Genomic DNA, 26892 nt, shown 5'->3' on the forward strand with positions numbered 1-26892 from the left:
ATAGGGCCCCTGAACCACAGGTTATGTTGTCAATCAAATAGCATGGGGTGGATATGTCATAAATTACTTAATCTTAATATTATTATTAAAATTATTATTATAATATTATTACTATGATATAGCTGGATGTGTCAATAGAGGGCGCTAGTTAAACTGTGGACAGACAGTGTGGACAGGAGCGTTTACAATACAACGGTTAAGTCAATGCAAGATACAATGTTCGGGTGGTGGGGGGGTGCTATTCTCGTCGTCTGGGCCCAGGGGCCCACTGACTCATAATCCGTCCCTGCTTCTCGACCTCTCGTATTTTCGAGTATTAGACCTCCTTTCCTCTAACCTCCTACCCAAATTGTTTAGGCCTACTATGAAGAGATCAAATCCACTCAGTATAGACCAATGCTAAAGCAGTAAGCGTTTTTGTAAGCGAGTATGGAAACTCCATATCGACTTATTTCCACTAGATGTCACCATAGGATGTCACCACCACACTAGTGGTTTAGGCCTCTGTGCGGTACGCGACTGTGTTTTTCGTCATTCGCGTACGGTAGGCTACGGTCTCCACAAAAGAAGCAGCAAAAGCGACAAATGTCGTGCCATAAAGTTACCGTCCTACTATAAAATTGTTTCTGATGTTAATATGTGTTTGGTAGGCTATGTCTCATATCCTTGTTTGGACCTAGAATTAGATGAACATATATATATATGATTCCGCATTATTATACCGGCTCTGTGCCCTGGCCCTATAGTTTAAACATTAACAAGTTTATTTAATGGGCAATACAACCCATAAAAGGCAGCCGGAAACCAATGAGAGCTAGCGACGGGAACGGCGGTGGGGCCGGGCAGAAGGAGATGCAAATCCCAGGCAGCCAGGCTCGGCTGACGCATCTACCCGAGTCAAGCCAAATCAGCAGATGAGTATGGAAAAGGAACATCAGATATTAAAGTCGGCGAGGAACACAATGTTGTGGACTCGCGAGATCAGGTTCCACTAGTGACATCATATTTGATCAGCGATTTATATATGTAACATTTCACATTTATAAACTAAAAAGGTAACCTATGTATTTGTTCAGGAGGATGTTTTAAATTTATTTTCAGTCCCCCTTTGAACACACACAAAATTCCAATTAAGGATTAGGTGTTTCTTATCCAAGTGCGGGTCATCTTCTGTCATTAGCCGAAAGTACAAACGTTAACTTTATATATTGGTCATATCAAACTTAAATCACTGGAGTGTATATTTGAAATAGCTACATTTGGTCACTGTACACACCACTACTTACTTATACTTACATATGTAAACTTACTTTATAATGTACAAACACAGACTTCTCACACTCTCACAAACACACACACACACACACACACACACACACACACACACACACACACACACACACACACACAATGTAGAGACCAAATAAATAGACCATGGGTCAAAGAGTTTTTGACAGTTGTTTGGTTTATATAAACTTGACATACTATATTTCTGACCAGTGCAATCCCATACAATCCTCTGTAAAGCTTTTTTTTGCATAAATATAAATCAGTAGATTATTGTGATTCATTTCTGAGTCTATTTTTTTAGCTAGTCATGTGACTATTCAAAGTTTCATTAATTAAAAACATATGCACATAGAAGAGGGTTAGAAGGATGGTAAACAACATTATCTATCGCGCAGTTATGACAACATTGGCGTTGACAGACATTAAATAATATTGACTCAACTATACATTAGATTAATATTTTTTGGTAAAGATTTCTGTTCTCATTTGAGTTTCTCAATATATGTCACCATAATTACAATTAATCGACGCACAACAGAGCAGCCACTTTCTACTTAATTGTTATAGGATGCATATGGCTTTTTTTTTTTAACAATATTGACACGATAAGAGAATGAATTCAACCCAGCACTAGTTTGTTTATAATATTCAAATTGTTTGATGTGCGTGTGTGTGTGTATGTGTATGTGTATGTGTGTGTGTGTGTGTGTGTGTGTGTGTGTGTGTGTGTGTGTGTGTGTGTGTGTGTGTTTACATGTCTTTATGTGTGTGTAATCAGCCTCAATCAGTAGCTCAAGACCCCATTTCAGGTACCCTTTTGTTGCTACAACCATTAACCATTATGGACGTCTCAGGACTCTCAAAGCCTGTGTTATCTTGTTGGTTTCACGTCCAGCAAAAGGTCAAGGGTCGTGGCTCTGGCATCAGCTTCTAGCACTCACTAGCACGCCCTGCAGGGGGAAAGATTTAGAAAGAAAACATTAGTGTCTTTCAGTGTCAACCGGTAGACCTTTTGGACACACGATTTGGGAGGTTGTTTGAGTATCAATGATGCATTGTAGGTTATTAAAAATGAAGTGCTGGTTCATGTCCCACCAGTGTAGAAGACACTTACACTTCATTCATTGTATTGATCCTGTCATTTTCCCTACATACACAAATCCGACTGTCAGAGTTTGTTCATTAATTAAATGGGTAGATCTCTGCGAATGTGTATGTGTGTGTGTTTGTTTGTTTGTTTGTGTGTAGGACCATTTATTTACTCCGCAGCTCACCTAACTCTCTAATGTATTGGATATATTACAGATTTCTTTGGAAATGGCATTTCTACCATATAATGTAGTTTGTAACTAATGCGGATTTAACCGTATACCGACATTCAAATGGAGTTACATGTATCTTTTCTTCAGGCAGTGTGGCAGTGCAATACAATATCAAAAACTGTTTATTAATGTAAGATGGCTACCCCTATAAAATGTGAGCAAGGATGTATACAGCTTTTCATGCACCCACTCCACCTGCAGCCCAGCGTGTACTTTGAGACTATTTACAAAGCTGTAAGCCCACCTTGGTCATTGAGCATCTGTTGAGCATTGCTTCCTGTCCTTTTCCTGCAGGGCAGAAGTTTAAGTAAGTATGTAGGTAAGTATGTTTAACACATGAAAACCACATTATAACACATGAACAACATAAACGGTAACATAACATAAGATCAGATAAGGGGAGATGAGATAACATGAGATAAGTTAAGTTAATGTTCATTAATGTAAGATTATGTACTATAAGATAAGGAGAGATGAGATAACATGAGGTAAGTTAAGGTAATGTACATTAGGTTAAGGTAAGAAATTGCTTTATCTATCCCGGGAGAGAACTTGAGGTTACACTAACAAAATCATTTTTCTATTTTTTGTATCTTCATCCCTGATTGCAATGTGTCACATCACAGGGTAACCACATATGCTAGCTCCATAGTATGTAGTATGAGAGATGATCAGGGCAACTTACCTCTTGTCCTGGTTGAACTTGCACCTGCAGTGGCCACCTGAACAAAGAGAATGACAAATGTGAATTGTATGGTTCTGTGTGTGTGTGTGTGTGTGTGTGTGTGTGTGTGTGTGTGTGTTTGTGTGTGTATTCACTTCTGTGTGTGTGCATGTGTGCATGTGTGTGTGCAGCTTTGTGTGTGTACTTCTGTGTGTGTGTGTGTGTGTGTGTGTGTGTGTGTGTGTGTGTTAGCCTCTCTTACTGAATAGAATGGTGATGCCAATGAGACAAAGGACAGCAGCCAGGATCAGTCCTCCAACACGGAGTCTATGGTAGTCTGCACAGACCAAAGACACTGCACTGTTAAAATACATCTTAAAGGTCTACCATAATGGGGCAGTGGTGCACTTCTATACGCCATATCCGACACTATCGCTTACATGGGGTTTTCCCCACAATGGTTAAATTGTGAGTACTGTTTGGTACTGTTCCATCAGTAATCTGCAGAATCCTTGGACAGGTCAGAATCATGTAGGCAATGAGGTCCCCAAAAGTACATGAAGACATGTTGTTGAAGGCTAGTGATTAAAACTCAAGTTGTGTACATTTGACTGTGGAACCCTTTAGCTTACGGAAATACAAGGGAATATACACATGTTTGAATATTGCAGGTTTAATCCAATTAAAACATATATTTCTATATATTTACCAAATGTAAACGGATCATCTTTAGCTGTGGGGGCAAAAATACATTGTGAGTTAGAGATATAGATAACACAACAGATGACACACAGAGCCATAATCAATAACAATAGAACCATCTGAATGTGCTCTGCATTCAGTAGGCTGTATTTTCAACAACACATTTTCTCTACTTAGTTTATAACGAAAGTCTAAAAGTTCTATAACAATGAGGAAAAACACAAGCTTATAAATGGGCCTTACAAGGTCCTTAAAAGTAAAAGCCTTAAAAGTACTTACGATTTACTTCTTCAGCAAAAACAAGGGACACAACTGAAAAAGAATAGGCGTGAGAGACAGTTAACCACTGCTTCTTTTACAGGTTGTCTTTACTAGTCTTTCTATCTAGGTCTTCTCCACAGCTTTTCATTCATTCTCTTCTTATTCTGTTCTGAATGTTGAGTTAACCCGACTTTAAAAAGAATGCCAGTGGTCTAGAGTCTGTTTATTGAAAATTCCAGAGCAGCTCATGGAAGTTACCTAAGTTACCTATGTATTCTGTTTTGGCATTCCTTCTATCTTTCTCATTGTTTGCATGTTACATAAATTGGTTAAATCCATGCCGCCATTTTTTTCCTCTATCCTTTATTAATGAAGAATTACTGTACTCAGGTGACAAATTACCTCTCCTCGACAAATGGTTGTTGAAAACTTGAATGTATGTTACATTAAAATGTAAATAATTGTGCTAGCTTTCTGTCCACATTGTGTTATACTACAAAGAGCAGTGAGGGCAACTGTTAACTCATTTCACTGTCATAAGGCTGACTTCAAGATGGAGCAACAGTCTGATCACTTTTGGAACATGTGCGTATATTAGTCCATTGTTTATAACACAATTTAGACACTCATTTTAACTTTTTAATAAATGTTTTATTTTTTTGGTCTCATGAATAAACAAGTCAAGAGTAGTGTTTAACTTACGGGTCATCAAAACCAATGCGGAAATCTTAGACATCTTGAAGAAGTGGCTTTATCTGTAACATAAAGAAGACAATTTTCTCACAGAGAGAACAGAACAGAGATCAATTCACATTGTTCCAGTAATGCATATTACAAGCACAGTAACATCTTATCCCAACAGCAAGAGCTTGAGTGTCCTGTGATGTACTGTATGTGTATCGACTGTGGAGCATTGACCGCTCTGCGCTGGTGACGTATTAGGCCTGTTTAAATAACGTTATCTCTCCTCCCAAGGGAACAGATAATCACATTTAACTTTCTGGACGGCACTTCAACAGGCGCTGCACATAAAGTAGGTTTTTCTGCTCATGTTGCGCATGCATTGGCCGACACAAAGTGCGAGAGAAAAGCAAGACAAAGGGAAATAAAATATGACATGCGTGTTTGTGTGAGTGCATGTGTGTGTGTGTGTGTGTGTGTGTGTGTGTGTGTGTGTGTGTGTGTGTGTGTGTGTGTGTGTGTGTGTGTGTGTGAATTAGCTCCTAGAAAAACAGGGCTTCACAATTACCCAGAGAAGAGAATAAATTGAATCTATTCTCAAAGGGCACTAAATAATCTGTTTTACTTTACTAATACGCACAACCACACACACACACACACACACACACACACACACACACACACACACACACACAAACCTATATGCTATAGGCCTTAATAAGCATTCAAAAAGCAATGCGGATGTAAATCATGCCGAATTGTAATGTCAACCTATGCCTAAACAAAGTACTTTTAAACAACTGTTAGCTACAACAGCTAACCCAGCTGTCTAAAACCAATCATCTCTGTTATCCCTTCATGTCTCTGTTAAGGCATGCACCTAATCTCAGTAGTTCACTGCATCTGATTGTACTGAACTACTCTAAATGGATTAGATGAAACAGCAGACACAAGGTGATACTCAGTAGTGGGGACATGTCAGATAATCACGTCTTTCAGGATTTTAGCTGGAAAACAAGAGTTGCACTTTCAACTAGTGACCAACTGGCATGCAGAGGCGCATGCATTTGCTCAATCACCCAAACCACAACAATCAGATGGATTCAAACTGCTGTGGCAGCAACAAAGAGCTTTAGACGTGAGTTTAAATGAGTGTGTGCATCCATTTGGCTCCCCTGACCAACGGCCTTATGGAAATCATGTCTAGTCAAACTAGCTTGTCAGCATTTCGAGTAATACCCCTGGACTTGTTCTGCAAAAGACCCGGTTTTGAGAGAATAACTAGTTTTCTAGTGTTTTTAAAGTTGAAATGTCATGAGAGTGCAAAACACACTACCGGGCTTTCACTGTTCCCATGTTAAGCAAAAAAAGCTTTCTGCTGTGGGCTATGACCATAGTGTGGAAACCCCCACTATACTGACCATAGTGTGGAAACCCCCACTATACCTCAGTAATAAGCGCAGGGTAACCGACAGGCTAAGTGAAAAGAAAATTGATCGCCCTTCATTACCAGTTAAAAGTGAAAAGTATAATATTTAAAAACAAATCCTTGTTATTTCAGGTGTGTGTTTATTTATCTAGTTTAAACAAGCATTCTCTATTCTTAAACATCGCCTAACTCTCATCTCAAATTCTCACCAGAAAGCATGGGTCACATTTACCCAAAACCCACATGTTACATATATTTGGTTGGGCCACATCAACAGATGTGAGTGATGTGTGCTCTACTCAAACCGTGAGTGAAGGCTGTCCCTGGGCAGTCGGAAAACGTGCTGATAAAACATGCTTCCAACATGATTTTCAAATAAACATGGGGGCGAAAGAAGGGGAAACAAAGATCAGCACGGACATTGTTTGAAGTATCTCTGCTGTAAAAAAGTCTAAGAAGGCTTACAACAGAGACGCGGAGAGACACAGAGAGAAAGTGGGACGGAATGTGAGAGAGAGTGAGAGAAAGAACATAAAACAAGTGTGCCAGGTATGTTAAAACTCATGTTATGCATGTGTATGTAACTTTGACCTACTCATTTTTCACATCTTGTTAAACACACCCACCCACCCACACATACACACACACACACACACACACACACACACACACACACAAACATAAACAACAGACCAGGGGAAGGAATTTCCCCAGGTGCCTCTCCAAGGCAACCAGAGAGGGAGGCAAGGAAATGTGGGAAGTGATCCAACCACCACTTGATGACTTATCTAACTTCAAGAGGCACTGAGAACAGAGGAAAGCAGATAGGGGAGGGAAGGGTGAGAGAAAAGGGTGAGAGAACAGGAAAGAGGGTGAGAGGAGGTGAGTGGAAGCGGGGAGGAGAGAGGAGGGGAAAGGACAGGGGGGAGAGGTTATAGGAGAGGAAAATGGGAAAGCAGCAAATCAAAAATCAACAAGAACCGCAGAGAGATGACCTCTGGTTTTTAACGGAGACTCATATTCTAAAGCTAATGTTAGTTTAGGGTGGAGCCGTGCTTGGTGAATACACAAGTGTATTACATTCATGGTTGTTATGGAGGAAATGCCAAGAGAGAGGGTGTGAAGGTCTATATGGTTCACAACACAATCCACTTCTAATGAGCATCGCCTTGATCAGCAACAAAGCTACATAGTACAGGTATAGGATAATGTATTTCATTTAATGCATTTGTGTTTACCAGAGTTCTGAATGTTTTTCTGTACCTTTTATAAAACGTCAGAAGAGCTGTTTTAATAAACCTCTTAGCGTAGCACAGAATGCCCCATGGAAGCCCACAACACATAAACACATCCACAACAAAGAGGAATCTGATGTGAATGTAAAACAGGACGCCTTTCTTGTGCAGGGGAGTTCTGTGGACCTGCTGGCAGCCATTATCCCTGGTCGTGGGACGATGCAGCACTACAGATTCCCTGCTGATGCTACTGCTACTTTTCCCCTTACTCTTTGTCTGGGATATAAAGACAGCACTGTTTTGCCCTTTGCCATTGCTAAGCGGCCTTGTCTGTGGCCTTCGTCTGTCTCTCCCCTCCCTGAAGTACAGAGCAAGGCGTCATTGCTTAATGTCCTTTTATTCTCCTTAAGCGGGACATTTTTCCAGTGTCCCTCCTGCAGTTGTCGTCTCTGCGATCGTCTGGTCCTTCAGCATTCTTCGCTTCTCTCTGTTTCGAATTCTGCCTTTCCTTAACAGATGAGGTTCAAGCAATCAGAAGACTGGCTAAGCGAGAATGTTTGGTTCATTCTGGTGTGTTAACTATGGTTGATTGTAATGTCTGTGGGTATTCTGATCAGAGACACATTGCACTGAGCCTGGTCAGTCATGTGACCAAATAGAACTCTGATGATCTGGGAAAAGCCGACCCTTCCACCAGTGAACAGCATGCAACATGTGACAAAGGGAGAAGTATTCACCATTCATCGGGGTGCTGACTCATGATATGATGATGATGGTCATAGCCTAGCACAATGTAGGCTGGGCTAAAGACTGAGTGCATGTGGTCACCATTGGAGAATAAACACGAGGATGAATGCCCTACTTGAAGATGTGTTTACTTTCAGCCGCCAATGAGTCGCCAAGTTCAATACTCGATATTGCCCCTCCATTGTCCCCCGAATACCAGTGCAAGTGAACAAACATTCTCTTGCAAGCTGGTGTTCACGTGCACACACACACACACACACACACACACACACACACACACACACACACACACACACACACACACACACACACACACACACACACACACACACACACATTAATTACATTCCAATCCTAGTGTGTACATGTGATTGAGTATGTGTAACTTCAACCTGTCCGGGAATCTTTCAAACACAAATGCACACACACCACACGCCCACATAGATTCAATGCATAGATTTTTTGTGTGCGTATTTGTATTTGTTTATGTGTAACTGTAACCTGTTGAGGAAATTGCTAAAACAGACACGCACATAAACACACGTATTTATATCTGTGTATTGTAGAAGTAGTATGTGGCTTGGCATTCCTATTGCTACAAAGGCAGCTGTCCTATCATTATTCCCAAATTAGCAGCAGTAGATTCCTGTGTCTGACAGGAACACTAGGCCAGACTTCCTTTATGGCCACACACAACAAACACACACACACACACACACACACACACACACACACACACACACACACACACACACACACACACACACACACACACACACACACACACACACAAAGGCGTGAGTAAGATTGAAGACTAAACATTCAATCTCAATTGGAGACACCTGAGTACATTTTAGATTTGATCTTACTTGAAAATGTGCCCATCCCAATTCACTCAAATGTATCCTTTCTCTGGTGGTTAACCTTTCATTATAACTTCAATCAGCTATAAAAAGTTAATTGTGGAAAAATGAAATGAAGAATGGGTGAGCGGGAGAAGAGGGGCATAGAATAAGTCCAAAGAGGGAGATGAAACGGTGAGAGAGGGAGCTTGAGGACAGAGAGAGAGAGAGGAAGGAGAGTTATTAAGAGAGTGAAATGGCATGGGATAAGACACGATGGAGAGAGGGAGAGAAGGAGAGAGAGCAAGGGAGAGAGGGAGGTAGGGAGAGAGAGAGAGAGAGAGAGAGAGAGAGAGAGAGAGAGAGAGAGAGAGAGAGAGAGAGAGAGACACGGGGAGAGCGGGATCGGAACATACTAGAGATATGAGTCACACATGGTAACCATATGGTTAGCAACAGGACTTTTCTTGAAGGAAACATACTGTATGTAGGCTACTCTATATTTACTCTATATGAAATTAAACAACTAAGCTAAACTTTTGATTTGTGTATGTGGTGGGGCATACATTATGTGTGAGAAGTGTATAGAAGCAATATACACACACACGGCTTGTAATAATGGCCATTCACTGTTCAAATGGCATGAATAGTACACATTGAAATAAGTGCATCCATTACTTCAAATGGGTTGGTTGCAGTATCCACATTTCCCTTCATCTTTATATAGGTCAATATATTATTATAGGTCAACTGGTGGGCGATTTATCATAAATCACATTAGTAGAGGCAAGACAGGGCAATCTGCTGTGAGGACATGTGAGGCCTCAAGGGCTCTGGTGAAAGCTATCAATAATGTGCTGAAGATAGGCTGTAAGTGTGTGTGTGTGTGTGTGTGTGTGTGTGTGTGTGTGTGTGTGTGTGTGTGTGTGTGTGTGTGTGTGTGTGTGTGTGTGTGTGTGTGTGTGTGTGTGTGTGTGTCTCTCTCTCTCTCTCTTTCTCTCTCTATGTCTGTCCTTTGGTAAACAAAGTAAAGAGCTTCAGTCTAGCTGTAATGCGTTTTTCTAGCATGCCTGACCTTTCCATCTTTACAATTAACACTTAAAAGGGTAAAGGCTCCATGTTGTATATCAACATAACAACAAAATACCTGAATACCTGTATGCCGTAAAATGCATACACAAAGAAGACAACATATTCGTAGGCCTATAGCATCTCATTTACAAACTTTATTTGTTTTAATAAGGACTATATTATTATTATCGGATTCAAGTAAGTAGGCTAAAGGCATACAAATCATAACACTGACACTATATAGTTGTTGTTCTAATCACATCACCTTATCCGTTGCTCTTTTTGCACTTAAACACAACCATCAGAATGCGGACCATTACAGCGACACAACCTGATCCAAGGGAAGAATGGAACCTTTACGCTATCCTGAGTGCATTAGACTAAGTCAACAACAGAGTCAAGGCTTTGTCAACTTAAAGAAAAGAAAACACAGAGGAGAGAGCTGCGATAGACAGAAAAGGGCAACTTCAGTTTGATAACATCTAAAATGTAAATGTATAAATCAGCCGCTGTATACATTTACAATACAACAGCAACATTGTCCTCCTAACAATAACTTATGCAACCTAAAAACAAAGCACAATAACACGTGCGTGTGTGTGTGTGTGTGTGTGTGTGTGTGTGTGTGTGTGTGTGTGTGTGTGTTCGGCGCGCGTGTGCTTGTGCAATACGTGACAATTTGGTCCATCCACTTGAAAAAACATTTATGACGACAGTCATGAATGTATTACATAGAAATGTACTTCTACTTAAACCTAACCTCTCCAACATAACACGTCTTAATATACGAACAGTTCATTCAACCATAGTGTCCGGACTGTCACTCTGTGGCATCCTGCCACACAACTTTCCGTGGAGACCACACAACTAAAATAAACGTGCGCATGAAAGACCTCTCCCGCAAAACGTACACGAAGTCACGAATCACGTCGCACGGCAACACATCGTACAACACGCAAGCTGACACGAACAAGAGGGCCTTACGTTAACGTCACGATAAACAATAGGTATGTAAACATGCCGCGTAAAAGCCAACGCGCATCATCACGCCCTTCGGCACGCGGACGCCGTCGCCGCGTCCAGTTCAGTAGATCCTAAACTAATCGCATCCATTGTTCAAATAAAGGCTAGCAAAACCCATTAAAATGAAGCCCGCACAAAAGTGAACTTTTTAATAATAAAGTTTGATAACGGCTGTATCGATTAATAGCAACAAAAAAGGCCCAGGGTCTATATCTTGTTCAATGAGAAACCGGATAGGATAACCGGTTCTAGTTTATTTGAACGCCTATTCTCAACGTGTTTTCCCCATCTTTTTTGTTGAGGGGGTTTATACAAAATACAACCAAATACATGAAGCATCACCCAAAATATGGAACAACTCACCAACAAACTCAGCTTTATTTCTCGAAACTCACCTCTGATGCTTAGTATCCGCGATCCAGTTAACTTTGGAGCAAATTGGGAAATCTCTGGCGTGTTTCAACACACAGACACGAACGGACTAGTAGGACAAGAGAATAGGCCTACTCCCTCTCGGCGTCTCGGTGAAGAGGATATGCCAACACCCTTTTACCGTGACGCTCAACAGGTTAGTCTCGTTTCTGAAAGGGGGCGAGCTTTAAACAATCGGCTGGTAGTGGTTATTTTAAAATTCTGATTTGGAGTCGGCCTTTTTAGCGAGGAGCGGCTCAAATGTTGTGTTCGGTGTGTTCATAAACTGATCCCAGGTCAGACTCGCGATCCGGGGCGACGAGGATGTAGGAAAAAGAATATTTTATTCGTCGAAAGCGACAACTATTTATGGTCGAGGTTTCGGGAGGTTTACGCAAGGTCTATATTCTTAAAAGTGGCGCACTTTTCGCTTTGCAAAACAGTGTTCAATGGGCTATTCATGCGAACTGGGCCAGATGTGTCTACATGTAAATACAAGCATAAGAACAACATTTTGATTAAATGGGCATAAAAACCCCAAGGTAGACCGTATTGTCTATGTTGCCAGTATTGTCTAACTATCCTGTTAATAACACAACTATTCATGCATGGTTTAAAATTGTAACATTTATTTGGGGTTTTATATGCACACAAAGTCAGACTCTAAACTCAGGGATTCTGTTTTCTGAGCAAATTAAAGTTATGATTAATAGTAACGGTTTAGTTTAGCAGAACTCGCATTATATTTGAGATTAACATAGGCTACTTCATGGGTTGATAATACTAAGAATAATCTTAAATATAGCTTGACAACATATGAAATAACCATATATGTATTGATCAATAGACTGTTGCCTGTGATGCAACAGATGAATGTACCAGTATAATACATAATTACAATTGTAATCTTTGCCAATGTTGAACATGTGATGAAAGGGAAACCGTTTTTAAGCACTTAAAGGCACAAGGTAAGCTTTATTTAGCCTGTTTACACAATCATGTCCCTAACTGCTATGGCATATGGCAAGATAAATCTAACACCACCCTGCAGGCACTTACTAGTTCTGTTTAAACATTTTACAACAATTTTATCCCTCCTCCTTCTCTCATACCAGCAATAAAACCTTGGTGTGTTTAATTTCACACCTCAAACCAGTGTGTCCAACAAGCCGAGCCCAGCTGCTATCAAATTTCACTGCTATCTTCCTCCGGTTTTCTATAGAGAAACAAGGGTTGGGTTAATAATTGCTTAGCATTGCATTGCTTTGAAAAAGAGACAGAGAGAAAGTCACATCTGCAAAGAGGCAAAAGGAGGAGACAAAAGTGTATGAGGTGGAAAGAGAGTTAGGGGGAGGGGAGAAAAAGTAGGAAGTTGAAAAACGAAAATGAAGTGTATAGAATACAACAAATTGAATGTTCCATTAACAAATATGCCACAAAGGTTGAAGATCAGATGATTTAAAATGTCATAATTAATTAAAAAAAAATCATACTTGTTTCTTCCGGTGCATCTGTTATCTGTTAAAGCAATAATAATAATATTCAACAGAGAGTCTTGAAACCTTGATTATCAGTATAACTTTGAAAACATGTCATTCACCAATACGTAGAAATCAACTGCGGACTGTATAGAGACATATCACCAACCACATGTAACAAAAATGTACTCATAGTTGTACTACTCACACAGAAGAACACTGATGCCCCCCAGAAACAACAAGCTGGCGAAGATAAGACCTGCAATCCGTAGCCTCTCATAGTCTGAGGGCATGGAGGAGAAGGACAGTATAGAGTCAGGCGATATTCTCCCCAAAGCATGGCACACATGAACACTTTTAAAATACTGTGACGTTGTACTTACTGTAACTGAACGGATCTTCATAACACAGAAGCATGGAGCCGGGGTTTGAGAAAACACACAAGAGAGAGAGGGACACAAGAGTTAGAGACAAAACTACCGTTATGGAACAATGACAGAGACATGGCCATACATTTCTGAACCAGTGACTATACAATGGGTTGAGGTTCAGTGTCACATTGATTCTGTGTCTTATTGAGAAAAAGAAAAAGGCTGTATCCTCAGGTCACGGTGAGCCCAGACACACAGGGGAGAGGAGCCTACTCACTTGCTTCTGTTTCCGCGATCAGGGAAAACAAGGCTGTGAGAAGTGGAAATAAAGAATGCTTGTGTGACACATTTTTATGTTTAACACGTGCTACAGTGTTTCGCTTCCTTCATTTCAAACCTGTGTATTTCTTCCATGCAAAAACTATTTAGCTTTTTTTCAAGGCTTTTTTTCAAGGCATCATGTACTTTGATGTGCTGTACTGCATTTTTTGGGATGTATCAAGGCTCAAGCCACAATGAATCATTTCTATGTAGACACTCCTTTACCTGCCATGAACATCAAAACAGTGAGGTGTCCCATCTTGAGCACAAAGACACTATAAAGAGGAGAGACAAAGTTAGAACCAAAAAAGAGTCCAAAAAAGTGGGAACAAGCAGTAAAAGAATAAGGAACGATCAGGGAGAAAAGAGGTGGGGAATTTATAATGTGGATACCCTAGATTGTTTATTATCTCATCATATCACTTCAAGTATATGGCATCCAAAAATACCCATAGTTTTGAATCCCACTTATTGTCAACGAGGCCATCTCAAAATCCCAGACAAAACATTGAACCTTGATAAGCCTCGGCCGCCAACAAATGACCTCCATATTATGGTACACTCACGTCTCTCCATGTCTTTGGTCTCTTCTCCTTTTCTTTGACCCCGTTTATTTTCTCTCCCTGTCTCACCCTGCTCTCCCCCCTCCTTTCATTGTACCTTCTCCTGGGGTGCTTCTCCGTTAGTGCATTACTCTAGACCCCCTCTTCCATGCACACTAACGTTTTTCTATTAGCACTTTTGTCCAAGCCCTGCCGGGCTGATTTGTGTTTCCACTGCCAGTTTTAAAGCACCAAGCTGTGCCAAGCCTCAGCCAAGTGGAACATCTCTCACAGTGTCTTGTCAGCTGAGGTGCATTTTGGGTGTTTTAGAGAATCTCACATGGAACCAAGGCGTGAAGGTTTTTCGTAAGACTCTTATGGTGTTATTTATCTTAGATTATTCACTGACATTAGAAATCCACTTGGTCATCCAAGGTGAGTTAGAGGACATCTAGATACACATGCATAACTTTGTAATAGACCATACGGTGGCTAGACTTTGTATTGCAAAGAAGTCTCTGTTCCTGCAACCTCACCTGATAACCTTTTCAAAAGAAAACTAAAAAAAAATTTTAACCCAAAAACTTAAACTAATCGGTAGAAGTCAAGTGTTTATGGATTTAATAGAAAACCAAACAAGATAATGATTGGAAATATCGATAGAAAAGAGGAATTCACCACTATGTTTGCAAAGCCTATCTTTACAAATGACCTTGTCAGGAGTATTTGAAGGGCATTGTTGGTATCTGCTCTGAAGGTCAGAGGTGAAACACACTTTTTGTTCAAACCTTCATACTCAAAAGCCATATTATCTTTTGTAAAATGGACAATATTTTGATGTACATGTGACATAGGAATACCTATTGTAATTTTCCCTCAAATGTCAACAATCATAAAGCTTACTAAATGCATATTTTGCTGAATGAAATTCATATGAACATTCTTCAATTAAGTTAATCGCTAAATAAATAAATAAATATTTCACACACAGTTCAATAGTACTGTCCTCAGCACACCTGCTGAACAATGCTGTATTTGGTGTTTGGCCTGGGTCAAATTCCCCCCTTCTTTGTCCTTGGATGCTAATGTCCTTGAACAACCAACAATAATTTCAGACCAGTTTTTTGGATCACTCACATAGAGCAGCATAAAACCTGCGATTTCTTAGTATAATTTGACATATCAGTTGTATAGGCCCCTGTAGAAGTCCTTATTTCCCAAAAAATATCGAAATAAATGATCGTGTAATTGGTCGCTTTGTCCATAGTATTTTGATCGTCTTGATTCATTTAAACAAAATGCATACTCAATTAACATTTCAACCTGGTTCCATTCACTGACAAAGGCCTGACACTAACACACCAATAAACACGACGGTCTATGAGTTTCTTCTATTCAATAAGAGTCCCTAATCTCCTCCTAATTGTACTCACCTGAGTGTGTTCCTATCAACGCAAGAGAGAGAAAGGTCAAAGGAAAAGTGACTTATTATAACTCTTCTTTTTCCCTTATACCTGTACACACGTCCTACTCCTCCTCTTTGTTTATGCTTTAAACAACTCTGAATGTGTGTGTGTGTGTGTGTGTGTGTGTGTATGTGTGTGTGTGTGTGTGTGTGTGTGTGTGTGCAAGCGTGTATGTGTGTGTGTGAGTGTGTGTGTGTGGCTTGTCATGATGTAGGGGCTGAAGCATCATGTTGTGTGTGTTTGTGTGTGTGTGTGTGTGTGTGTGTGTGTGTGTGTGTGTGTGTGTGTGTGTGTGTGTTTTTACAAGATGTGTATCCATGTGTGTGTCTGTCGAGCCATAGGCCATGTTATTCCACAAACAGTAAAGTATTGTTTGTGGAATACACACAGACATTATGCATGTGTGTGTGTGTGTGTGTGTGTGTGCATGGTTAAAGACACAATTTGACGGACATTGTCTCAGTTAGAGCTTTGAGTTTTTATAATCTGCCACTGCTGATAACTGCAACTACCTTTTTTATTACAGTCTGTGTCTCTGTCCAGTTATTTTAGGAATGGAGATCTATATATATATATAGTTCATTTTGCTGTATATCATAGTCATGGTTAAGACAAATCAAAGGGTCCTACAGACAGGTACAACAGACAAACGACAACAAGATACAGTTGTCCGTGACCACTGCATGGTTTAAGTGATTTGTGTTCTATTTCGCTACACGTCTATAAAATAAAATGTATTTTTCTGAGGACATTCATCTCATTTAGTAAATCAAGATGACTGTTGATATGAACAGTTTAAAATGTCGTGAAGTATAGCATAGGTGGTTAGCTATGCTAAACGTAAAATTTCAGATACACATTTTAAGTACTCGTTTACATTCTCTCCAACAGAATATTTGCTTTCTTTCTTGAATATAAATATCTCACACCAATCCTGCCATATGATATAGGTTTGACATTCATTAAAGGGTAAGTTAACCCCAGCAAGAGGAACAAACAGCGGTAAAGGTTTTAGATAACACTGACACAATGGGTTTTGTGCGAGTGGTATTGTCAAACATTGACATTGTCAAAACCCACATCACAACCACTCGAAAATGACCCCTCTGGACTTGTGGTTTCAGATAATTTTCCCAGTTTAACAACTTAATACATTTAAGTTCAAAGTAACACTATTAAATAAAATTTCCTGTGTTGATGGGCGCGTTTTGTTCTTGAGAAATGTTCTAGTTTTGAGTAGAAAAACTTTTTCTGCAGTTTTCTGTTTGACTCAAACTATTTCACAACACTGCGGTTGGTAAACTGGTTTATATTGGCCGCCATTGTTTTCACTTGATAAATATTTCTCGTCGACCCTCAGTTGGAATACATTGACTATAAGGTCTCTAAAGAATGGCAAGATGAATAGTGATTGAAGAAGGTCACCTTGGGTACACTTAGCTTACAATGTAGATAGGATTAGCTTTCAGACACACACACACACACACACACACACACACACACACACACACACACACACACACACACATACACACACACACACACACACACACACACACACACTTTTTTCTCAAGTATGCTTCATGTGTAGAGAAGACAAGAGAAGAAGTGCGCTGGGTCTGTGAACTGCAGCCAGAGGTTGCGTGACGGTGCACTCAGGCCTCAACAGCTGAGTCAACATCATGCTCCATACCGCCCTGCTTTCTGCACTTAGGAACCAGGAAGTCCAATCTGACCCACCGATGCTGTGCGTTTGTTTGTGTGTGTGTGTGTGTGTGTGTGTGTGTGTGTGTGTGTGTGTGTGTGTGTGTGAAAAACATGTGCAAAAAGGATCTGGTAAAAAATAAAATCGTCCCCAGGTGTTTACTTACTTTGTTTCATATCAGAATATTAAGAACAACTACGTAAAAAGGTAGTTGTGTGTGTGTGTGTGTGTGTGTGTGTGTGTGTGTGTGTGTGTGTGTGTGCACGTGTGCATGCGTGTGTATGTGTGTGTGTGTGTCCAAACCACTGCGAGTGTATGTGTGTGTTGCATATCCTGCTGGATATTCATGCTGATCTAACAGGTGTCATAACAGAGTCTCTCCCTGGGGGACTCTTTGAAAAAAACACCACAGTCCAAAACAATTGCTGGACTAGTCAGTGTTTTCAGAGAATAGTCTGATTCTATTAGGTTAAAAATATGCACAGTACTTCTTCAAATTACCACTCAATTTGAATTTGATTGAGCTTGGCTACACTAGCACCAAAATATACATTTGCATACACAGTGTTTTCTTTGTGGTTACAAGATTGATATTCAGTTTGACAAGGAATATTTCTCTCACTCTGTGCACTCTCTTTGCACTTTCACACAGCTACTTTAAGTGTTATCCATATTGATATTGTTTCTTAACTATCTTGAAAACTCTCATTTGAATAATTATAGAACATTAACAAAGCTGGCATCAAAACACAAAAATGTCCTGTGGACGGGGTTGGACAACCCAGCCGGCCCTCTATGGGAGGTCAAGCACACATTTCACAATCAGATGGACTTTGTTGCCACCCCAATCCACCCCAACCGTTTTCCCAAAGAAATCATTGGAATGACACATTTTTGTAATATGTCTGTGCCGAGTAGTTATTTTTAGCGTTTCCCATTTCTTTGTTTGAATATTTTAAGAAAATAAAAGAATAAAGCCCCCAAATGAGCTTATGGATTGTGTTGAGTGCAAAAAATACAAAAAATACAATAAAATAAATATTGCTTTTATATTAAAAAAGTTTTTTTGGTCATTAATTGAATTCAAGTTGCATCATGTAATCAAGTAATGAAGTTCAAACATTTTGAACTAGAAAAAATAATTATATTTATTGGGTAATAAGTATTATTATTCATTTGTTTGGCTAAGTACAATATAAATATAATATAAATAAATGACAATAAATTCCTCTCATATTACAGGAATGTATCCTGGTGGTATTTTGTACGGTGTTTGATTTCATTTTGGTAGTGAAGATCTGACAGTTTGCTAAAGTAGTGTTAGGCTGGCAACATTTCATGGCAAACATTGTGTTAATAGTTCAATTAAAATCCCACACAAAGATTTCATTTATACATTTCTACGTACAACTTAAGGTAGTTATTCATCATTCTGCAGTGCATTTGTATGTGTAAGTGCATGCAAATAAAAGCTTTGTTTCAGCTCCCCTTCTCACTCCTCTCTCACTCCATGGTGGCCATGGTGATGTCCTCCTCCACTTCCACTGGTCCTCCTGCAGTCACAAAATGGTCAAAGGCATTACATTGATTAACAGTACCTAATAATACACAACATTTTATACACAACACAACAATACACAATAACAATACACAACAGTAATACACAACAACAATTCTGGAGCATATCTTTGCTTTTCAATTGATGTGAGTGAAAATACACTTAGTAGTGTCGGCCCACTTACTGAAGCATTGCTGTAGTTTCTCAGATCCCCGAATAACGCGGAAAAGCACGCCAAAGACCAGCAGAGTGGTGATAAATCCTCCAATAGTGCAGCCAATGATGATAGCGAAGCTATTGGATTCTAATGGTTCAAAAAGGAAGGAGAGGGTTTATAATGGTACAAACATGGAATTTGAGGAACTAAATCCTTCATTTCCTGTGCCTCATTGCATCTCCTATCTGACAGACAGCAGGGGTCATAAGAAGTCTGGACAGTCACCGTAGACGCTTAAGAATGCAGCAGAGCTTTGGTTACGGAGCAGACATCTGACATAAATGTCGTTGTCTGATAATTTGGCGTCACCGATGGACCACACGGCCAGCAAGTTGTTTTGCTCTTCTTTACATTCACCACGATAGCGGCCGGGGGGGACCTGTTGGCAGAGAGAAGAACGTCAGGGTTTCACAAAGGGCTATAAGGAGACAACCACAAGCAAGAACGGCAAATGTATGCAAATGAATGGAAGAAATGATGAAGGATGTCAAATCGAACCAGAGCATACTCTGATGCACGCTTATGAACAATTTATGAGCAATTGAGCCTGTTGTTGTTGTTACTTGCTGGACACCCACAAACAAAAACAGGGTAATCATATCATAAGCATAAATGATAGTTCATTGTCAACCAAAATATGAATAATAATTACTCTTGTTTAATTTCAATAGTCTCAATGTGTTGTTTGTTATGCAGAAACCTGACAGTCATTGCCTCTACCGTACTTTAGTCATTTTGCACAGGTTTATCCAAGGTGACAGAGAATCAATCTTTCTTTAAATAGATCAGTCATGAGAGTCATGAGAAAATGGGTACCTACCTCGCTGATGCCTACTAATGAGCTACAGACTTCTGGGATCGAACCCGGTACCTTTTCGTGTGGGAGCCAAACACCCGTTACTACATGATGCTCACCTTTGCGTTCCCATTACTCTGACCTCCAACACAGGTCATGCTGAGGTTGTCCTTGGGAGCATACAGAGTGAAAGTGAGGGTTTCCCTGAGGGACTTGGCCATGCCACAGCTGAACTCTGCACGTTTGCCAGTTGCGACGGAAACATTCAACGGGGGCCGGCTAATGCCTGCGGGCTTAGGCGTGGCACCTATGAATGAATCAGGAGGGAAAGCAAGAGGAGGAGGGAAAGGAAAAAAAGAAGAGTGAAAATAAGTGGAAAAATCGTCTGTGTTCTCCAGTGATCAAAGCCAGTGTCTTCATTCGCACAGAGAATATTCAATAGTGAATATTGTCTGGCTGATGATAGTAACACAAACATATTGTTTGTAACAATGTTATAAACAGTATAATAACCTAACATGGTCCTAGCGTGGTCCTAAATATGACCCTTGCTTGTTTCTAAGACAACTAGTGCCTACAACTTAACTTTAACTACCTTAAACACAGAACATGACACTGAAGTTTTTTTTTAACCTGGTGGATCTTGTATTGCTTTTTATGAACACATTCTCACTGTCTGTACTTACCAATGTCACACAACTGACCTGCTAGAGAACTAAGAGCCAATGTATCCTGAATAACCCACCTAAACCTCCCTCATCATACGAGGTAATGGCGTGTGAAATGTAGAATGGAAATTGGTCCACATACGCATGGCGATGTACGGCCAGGATTTCCTTGGCACGACAAGATACTTTAGTTCTTTGCATGAGAACTAGACCTTAATCCTCGGATGGTCACATGACCCGTCTGGCAAAATGGCTAATGTGTCAGACACAAACTCTAACTGCTCCCCCTGTTGCCTCACAGCAGTGTGTAAATGGAGGGCGTTTCTGGTTGAATGTTTACAGGCGGACCTGGTAAATATGTAAGAGCTATAGCATTACGTGGGAATTTCTAACATAGTAATATAGATTGTGTGTGTGTGTGTTTATGAGTGTGCATGTGTGTGTGTGTGTGTGTGTGTGTATGTGTGTATATATGTATGTTTGTGTGTGTGTGTGTGTGTGTGTGTGTGCGTGCGTGTTTGTGTGTGTCTGTGTGTGTGTCTGTGTGTGTGTGTGTGTGTATCCCACCTTTAAACTGTCGCTGTGGCTTATACTGTAGGTCCATTTTCCAGTGATTTGCATTTGAGTGAAAACAAGTTGCTTCTGCGTCACCATGTGAAGCCCATATGCTTATTTACATCAGAGGTTTGCGAGTAAGGGATGACCTCGTCAACTTCATAATTGACTGAAAATCAATCAGGACCGTTTTCCACAATGTGCTCTCAATCCAATAATTCAAAGCCTCTGCGTCTAAATGAGTTGCTTGCAAAAAATAAAATATACCTGCTTTTCTAAATCTGTCGAAAAAGTTCAGGCTTCTACTTAATCTTGAATCGCCATTATCTCAGATTACTCACAGAGGCTTACTCAACCATCAGTCGACCGGCAACGCTGCATGTTCGCTGCCCAAAGGAATATTCTACTATTCAGACCACTTGGTTACGGTTTCAAGCCACCCTTTGGCGGTGCATGTAAGTAGTTGGGTTGTGGGCAAAGATGCGTAATAAGATGTGGCTTATACTACAGACGGCTTATTTTTTATATTTTGAAACATATAACCCCATTTTACAACTCCAGCGACGTATACAAAATGTGTCTTTATTTAGAAAAATACAGAATTTGTGTGTGTGTGTGTGTGTGTTTATACAGGTATTTATGTGTGTGTTTGTGTGTATGTGTATTTGTATTTGTGTGTGTGTGTGTGTATGTGAGAGGGGTTGTTCTATGTGTGTGTGTGTGTGTGTGTGTGTTTGTTCATGTATGTATTTGTGTGCGTGCTATGTGTGTGTATGTAGGTTATACCTGAAGAGGGCATGATGGGGAGCACCACCAACAGCACCACCCCGCTCATCAGCACTCTGCTGCTCCCATCTCCCATCCTCCTTTCATTCTTCGTCCCTTCCACACACATTCGCCCCATTCTGCTGTTCATAACAAATAGTAAGAGCTGTTGGAAACAGAAAATCTCTTAAGCAAATCTTAACTTAAAGGTTTTGAGAGGCACTCATAGACACTTTCGTCTTCCGAGATTATTTCTTGCTGCTTCTACATTTGTTATTAATGACAATGACATTTGTTATTAATGACAATGACAATGATAGTTATATTGTTTTATTTATGCCTATAAAGCCCTCTACATTCTCGTAAGTTTGTAAGTCCCATGAAACGACTGGTTTCTAGAACAAGTATATTCTTTACCAGTTGTAACTGTAAGAGGCCGAAACTGCTTCTGTGGCCAGTAGTCCACAAACAAACTCAAAACAGGACTCAACACTCATCAACAACACTCACCTCAAAACAAGGGAGTCCCCCAACGAGTCTGTCGTAAACGTCCCTAATACAGGGGAATAGCGGTGATCAGGAAGATAACGCTGAGGAAGACTTCGAGATAAACCATAGTTGTCAAAAATAACCTCTTAGATGACTCCACTCATTTGCAGTCAGGTAGCCAAAGAGCAGTTTCTTGAAACAGCCTGTATTACGGACTCATCGGTTGCTGTCCTGTGTGTTTGTCGGCCCACCTCATTGTAGGAGGAAGGGGAGGAAACACTGAATTTGCAAGAAGGATCTTTGACAAAAAAATGGATATTTGCTCACAGGGAATGCCCTGACGGCTCAAGCAGCCATTAATAGCATATTGACTCCATGTTCACCGATGGCTCCATCCTGTACTCCACCTTTCTTGAGGTCCCTCTCCTACCCCACCCTCTGCCAATGTCATGGAGATTTGACTGTGTAGACAGCGACATTTGACTATGGAGACGAAGATGTTTGACTTTCAAAGTGGTCCACTTAGAAATCGAGGTGAGATGCTGTGTTATCCTGCCAGCAGTATAATGTGCTTGTTATTGTTTTATTTTAAATGCTTGCTTCACTAAACACTGCCTTTGTTTCACTACATCATCACTGTTTGCTCAACTCCCTATTTCCTTGCATAAGTTGTTCACTTTTAACGCAGCATTGTTGCAATTAAGTATCATCTCAAATCCTATTAATTATATCTGCTGTCAAGTGTTACAATGATCTCTTGCTTTAGTAGGAATTGTTAACCTGTCAATTAATAAAATCGATTCAGATATTTGTTTACATTACAAACCTTGCGAGCAGTCTACAGGGCTGTTATGGTAGGCTACCCAGTCTTTAAAGACCTGAGTTACCTTACAGTAGGGGTGTAACGATACACTAAAGTCACGGTTCGGTACGTACCTCGGTTTTTAAGTCACGGTTCGGTATGTTTTTTGGTACAGCAGTTTTTATTATTTTATTAAACAATTTGATTTTGATTTGATTTATTAAATTGTATCAAACAAATGCCTTACAAAAATGAAAAGACATCAAATGCAATTGAGGATAAAAACACAATAAAGTCAAGGACTTATTTCCATTGTGGTCCTCAACACAAAACATCAGGACAAGACAAGACACTAACAGAGTGTGTGATAATCAATAAAAACTTAATTAAAAAAAAAAAAATAATAATACATTTTCGGTACGTACCGAAATGAAACGTGCATCGAACTGTTAGACCCGTACAGAAATATTTCGGTTTGAATACGCGTATCGTTACACCCCTACCTTACAGAGCAGTCTACAGGGCTGTGATGGTAGGCCACCCAGTCTTTAAAGACCTAGGTGATCTTACACACAGAGCAGTCTACAGGGCTGTTATGGTAGGCCAGTCTTTAAAGAGCTGAGTAACCTTGTGTACAAAGCAGTCTAAAAGGCTGTGATAGTTCTACCTCCTGTCTATGCCCAGTTTGTTTAATCTCCTTGTGTTCACGTGGGTTTCCCCTGGGTGCTCCGGTTTCCTCCAACACCACCAAACAAGGCATGGGCACTTCATCTGGAGTTCGATCCCCCCTGTGGGACCCAGGGGTTCTATAGCTCCTGGCATATGATGGGTTAAAGGCAGAGAACATCTATTCCCCATGGTATGAATAAAGTATATCTCATTATAATCCATTGCATCTCTAAGTGCCCTTAATCACAGTTACAGTCTCAAAGGCTTTACATGTCATGTATCTATAACAGCCCCCTATTCCTAGCCCCACAAAGTGCCAGAAAAAACTCCCTTTTTAATAAAGTATATCCCATTAGTATCAATTGTACCTTAGGTCAACGAAGAAATCAGATGAAGGACCGCAGAGTGGGGGATCCCACCTTCTAGGGATGGTTAGGATTGCAAAGGGTGCCATAATTCACATATTAGTATTATAAGCAAACATCCAAAAAATAACGTAAAGAATTTTGAAAATAAGTTTTGTCTATGTTCATAATCATGGGGTGGTGGCCAGTACCTCTGATCTAATTCTTCTCTGCATTTAATTTTCAGTTTCTAGCGGCCACTACTGGCCAATATACAATTCGTGTTGTGGTCCTTTTGATAGCAGGCCTGAACCCATCCATGGATTTTCTATCCTCGTCAGACCATCATGAAATTCACGTTTGCGTTGTCTGGCTGAGGCTGGGCGGTAATTTATTTTTTCAGTAAATGATTACGATGTTTAAAAAATACCTATCTTTGATCTTGCCAAACCCGGTTCGAACTAAAGCACAATCTTCTGAGAAAAGTAAAAGACTCTCGTGCTGACATTGACATTGACATTTTTCACTTGTTTGTTATTTTAACTATCTTTTTTTGTCACAATACCCTTCGAGATAAAAAGCTATTTACGTGTTCTTCTGTGATAGGAGTTTTGCTGGCAGTGTGATATATGAGGTGTGGTATTCTGTGTGGCCATTTCCACACTATTCTAAATATATTTGAAAACGTATTCAGCCCACAAACGAGCTGACATAACTTGGCTGAGGGATGGGCATCTGGTCGCCTGCTCAGAACTCGAGGTTTAGAAAGTAGATGCAGGAAACAATAAACAGGCCTTTAAGTGTCCTCTTCTCTGCGGTTTGGAGGAATGGATGGAGTTGCATTTCGGGGCGGTTTCGTACTTCCCAGCAATTAGAGCTCGTAAGTAGCATGCTTCTGTTTCCGGTAGCTACATGGGACCTTTATGATCAATTTCTCATAATGCATTTGAACGACCAGATGAAAATTATTTTCTGGTCCCGAATTGTGCCATGAATATTGTCTGTGAATATATAATTATTTTTTTTGTGCAAAGAATGCTACAATATAGCGGGTAGAAGTTTGATACGGTTAGTTTTCGTGTGAGAGCGCTTGGTGGACTACAACTCTTCGCTGCTCTCTACACGTATGATATACGTCACCACTCGCACACATGACGCCTTCAAAACGAGTCTCAGGTTTTTTAGTGGTTCGGACCTTAAGCTCGGAGGAAAGTGCTTTGAACACTCAGTTGGGTCGGAGTTTTCACTCGGAGTTTCGGGTACTAAACACACAGGCATCTTGATCTGATCATTCCTATGGATGGCTCCGTATATCATGGCAGAAGACGCAGCATCGGCACTGTGAGTTAAGAAGTGGCGGGAATGTGTTATGAGGTGACGTCACGTTACTTTACATTGGCCGTGTCCCAATTCAGGGGTTGCATCCTTCGAAGGATGCGTCCTTCGAAGGATGCAGCCTTCGTAGACCGCGAAGGCTGCATCGAAGGCCGAACGAGCGTTGTGGAATGGGACGGTCTAGCCTACGGAGCATTTCCGGATTGCGCAACCAGCCGTTAACGTCCTTTACCTTGCGTGACCACGCGCCGCTCCTGTCTCCTAGCAACCCTGACAGCTGCGGTTCAAACCGGACAGTGGAGGAGATATATGGAGCCAGAAATGATCATTTTATTGGTTATGTTTTATCTTTTATTGGAGGAGTGGGAGAAGATTCACCGCCGGAGCCGGCGGGTGAAGAGGAAGAGAGGACGTTGGCTTAACGTTAATTAGTTTAACGTTATATGTCTAGCGTTAATGTAATTGAACTTTGACAATAAAGTTACATATTTAAAATGGTCCCAACCTTACTTTTATATAAAAAAATGTTTTTACATAGTTTTGTCATTAAATATGTATTCGCTGCAGCTGCTGCTTCCGCTCTCTCCGCGCCATTTCTGAAAAAAATATCCAACGCGCAATGAATGTTGGGATACGTTGGGCCGTGAAGGATGCATCCGATGCGTCCTTCAAATCCGGGAAACGAAGGCTGCATATCTCGGCCGCATTCGAAGGACCCTTCGAAATGGGACAGCACTTGACGCGCCGCTGTGACGTATGCGGTCTTCAAATGCGTCCTTCGAAGGATGCAACCCCTGAATTGGGACACGGCCGTGACTCCCATTCTAATTTTCCTAGCCTAGAGGTCCCATGGGTGTTTAGCGGAAGGGGCAGGACTTACGAGCTCTATTGCTTCAGTCAGCATGACCTGCAGCAGTGTTGCCAGCCCAACAGTCCACAGCTACACCTGGTGGTAGTACAAAGGAACTACACCCTCATCAGTTCCCATGTCCAGGTGTTGCAGGGAGCCTTCTCACACAGGACATCTTTCCTGTAGACAGGACATCTGTCCACTCTGACTGCTATAGACTGCTATTTCCCGTGTTTGCAATTCATACTTACACGAAAAGGCCTATTTTGACACACGCACACAC

At 40.6% G+C, this 26892-nt stretch overlaps 2 protein-coding genes and 1 long non-coding RNA gene across 4 annotated transcripts; all 3 read right to left on the reverse strand.

Moving 5' to 3' along the window:
• Positions 1 to 1445: 1445 nt before the first annotated feature.
• Positions 1446 to 11811, reverse strand: fxyd3 (FXYD domain containing ion transport regulator 3). Of its 2 annotated transcripts, none has more exons than XM_084471527.1 (8): positions 11663 to 11811; positions 4942 to 4994; positions 4258 to 4290; positions 3986 to 4009; positions 3539 to 3613; positions 3298 to 3334; positions 2857 to 2900; positions 1446 to 2240 (listed from the first exon to the last, which is right to left on the reverse strand). In XM_084471527.1, exons 2-8 carry the CDS (start codon positions 4973 to 4975, stop codon positions 2221 to 2223), a joined length of 267 nt encoding a protein of 88 aa, XP_084327653.1. In that variant the 5' UTR covers positions 4976 to 4994; positions 11663 to 11811; the 3' UTR covers positions 1446 to 2220. The 2 variants fall into 2 exon arrangements, with proteins under 2 accessions (XP_084327653.1, XP_084327654.1); XM_084471528.1 differs by having other exon boundaries at positions 11631 to 11761.
• Positions 11812 to 12339: 528 nt separating this feature from the next.
• Positions 12340 to 13817, reverse strand: LOC311351372. Its single transcript, XR_014636731.1, has 5 exons — positions 13805 to 13817; positions 13540 to 13554; positions 13365 to 13439; positions 13172 to 13196; positions 12340 to 12894 (listed from the first exon to the last, which is right to left on the reverse strand). It is a non-coding gene; the product is annotated as an uncharacterized lncRNA (long non-coding RNA).
• A 5022-nt stretch (positions 13818 to 18839) lies between these two features.
• On the reverse strand, positions 18840 to 21023 carry LOC311351077 (uncharacterized protein). Its single transcript, XM_084471157.1, has 5 exons — positions 20943 to 21023; positions 20252 to 20439; positions 19562 to 19715; positions 19304 to 19423; positions 18840 to 19114 (listed from the first exon to the last, which is right to left on the reverse strand). Exons 1-5 carry the CDS (start codon positions 20944 to 20946, stop codon positions 19065 to 19067), a joined length of 516 nt encoding a protein of 171 aa, XP_084327283.1. The 5' UTR covers positions 20947 to 21023; the 3' UTR covers positions 18840 to 19064.
• Positions 21024 to 26892: the final 5869 nt, after the last annotated feature.

Source organism: Micromesistius poutassou (assembly GCF_964030765.1).
Source record: "Micromesistius poutassou genome assembly, chromosome: 8".
In the NCBI taxonomy this organism is placed as follows: Eukaryota; Metazoa; Chordata; class Actinopteri; order Gadiformes; family Gadidae; genus Micromesistius; species Micromesistius poutassou.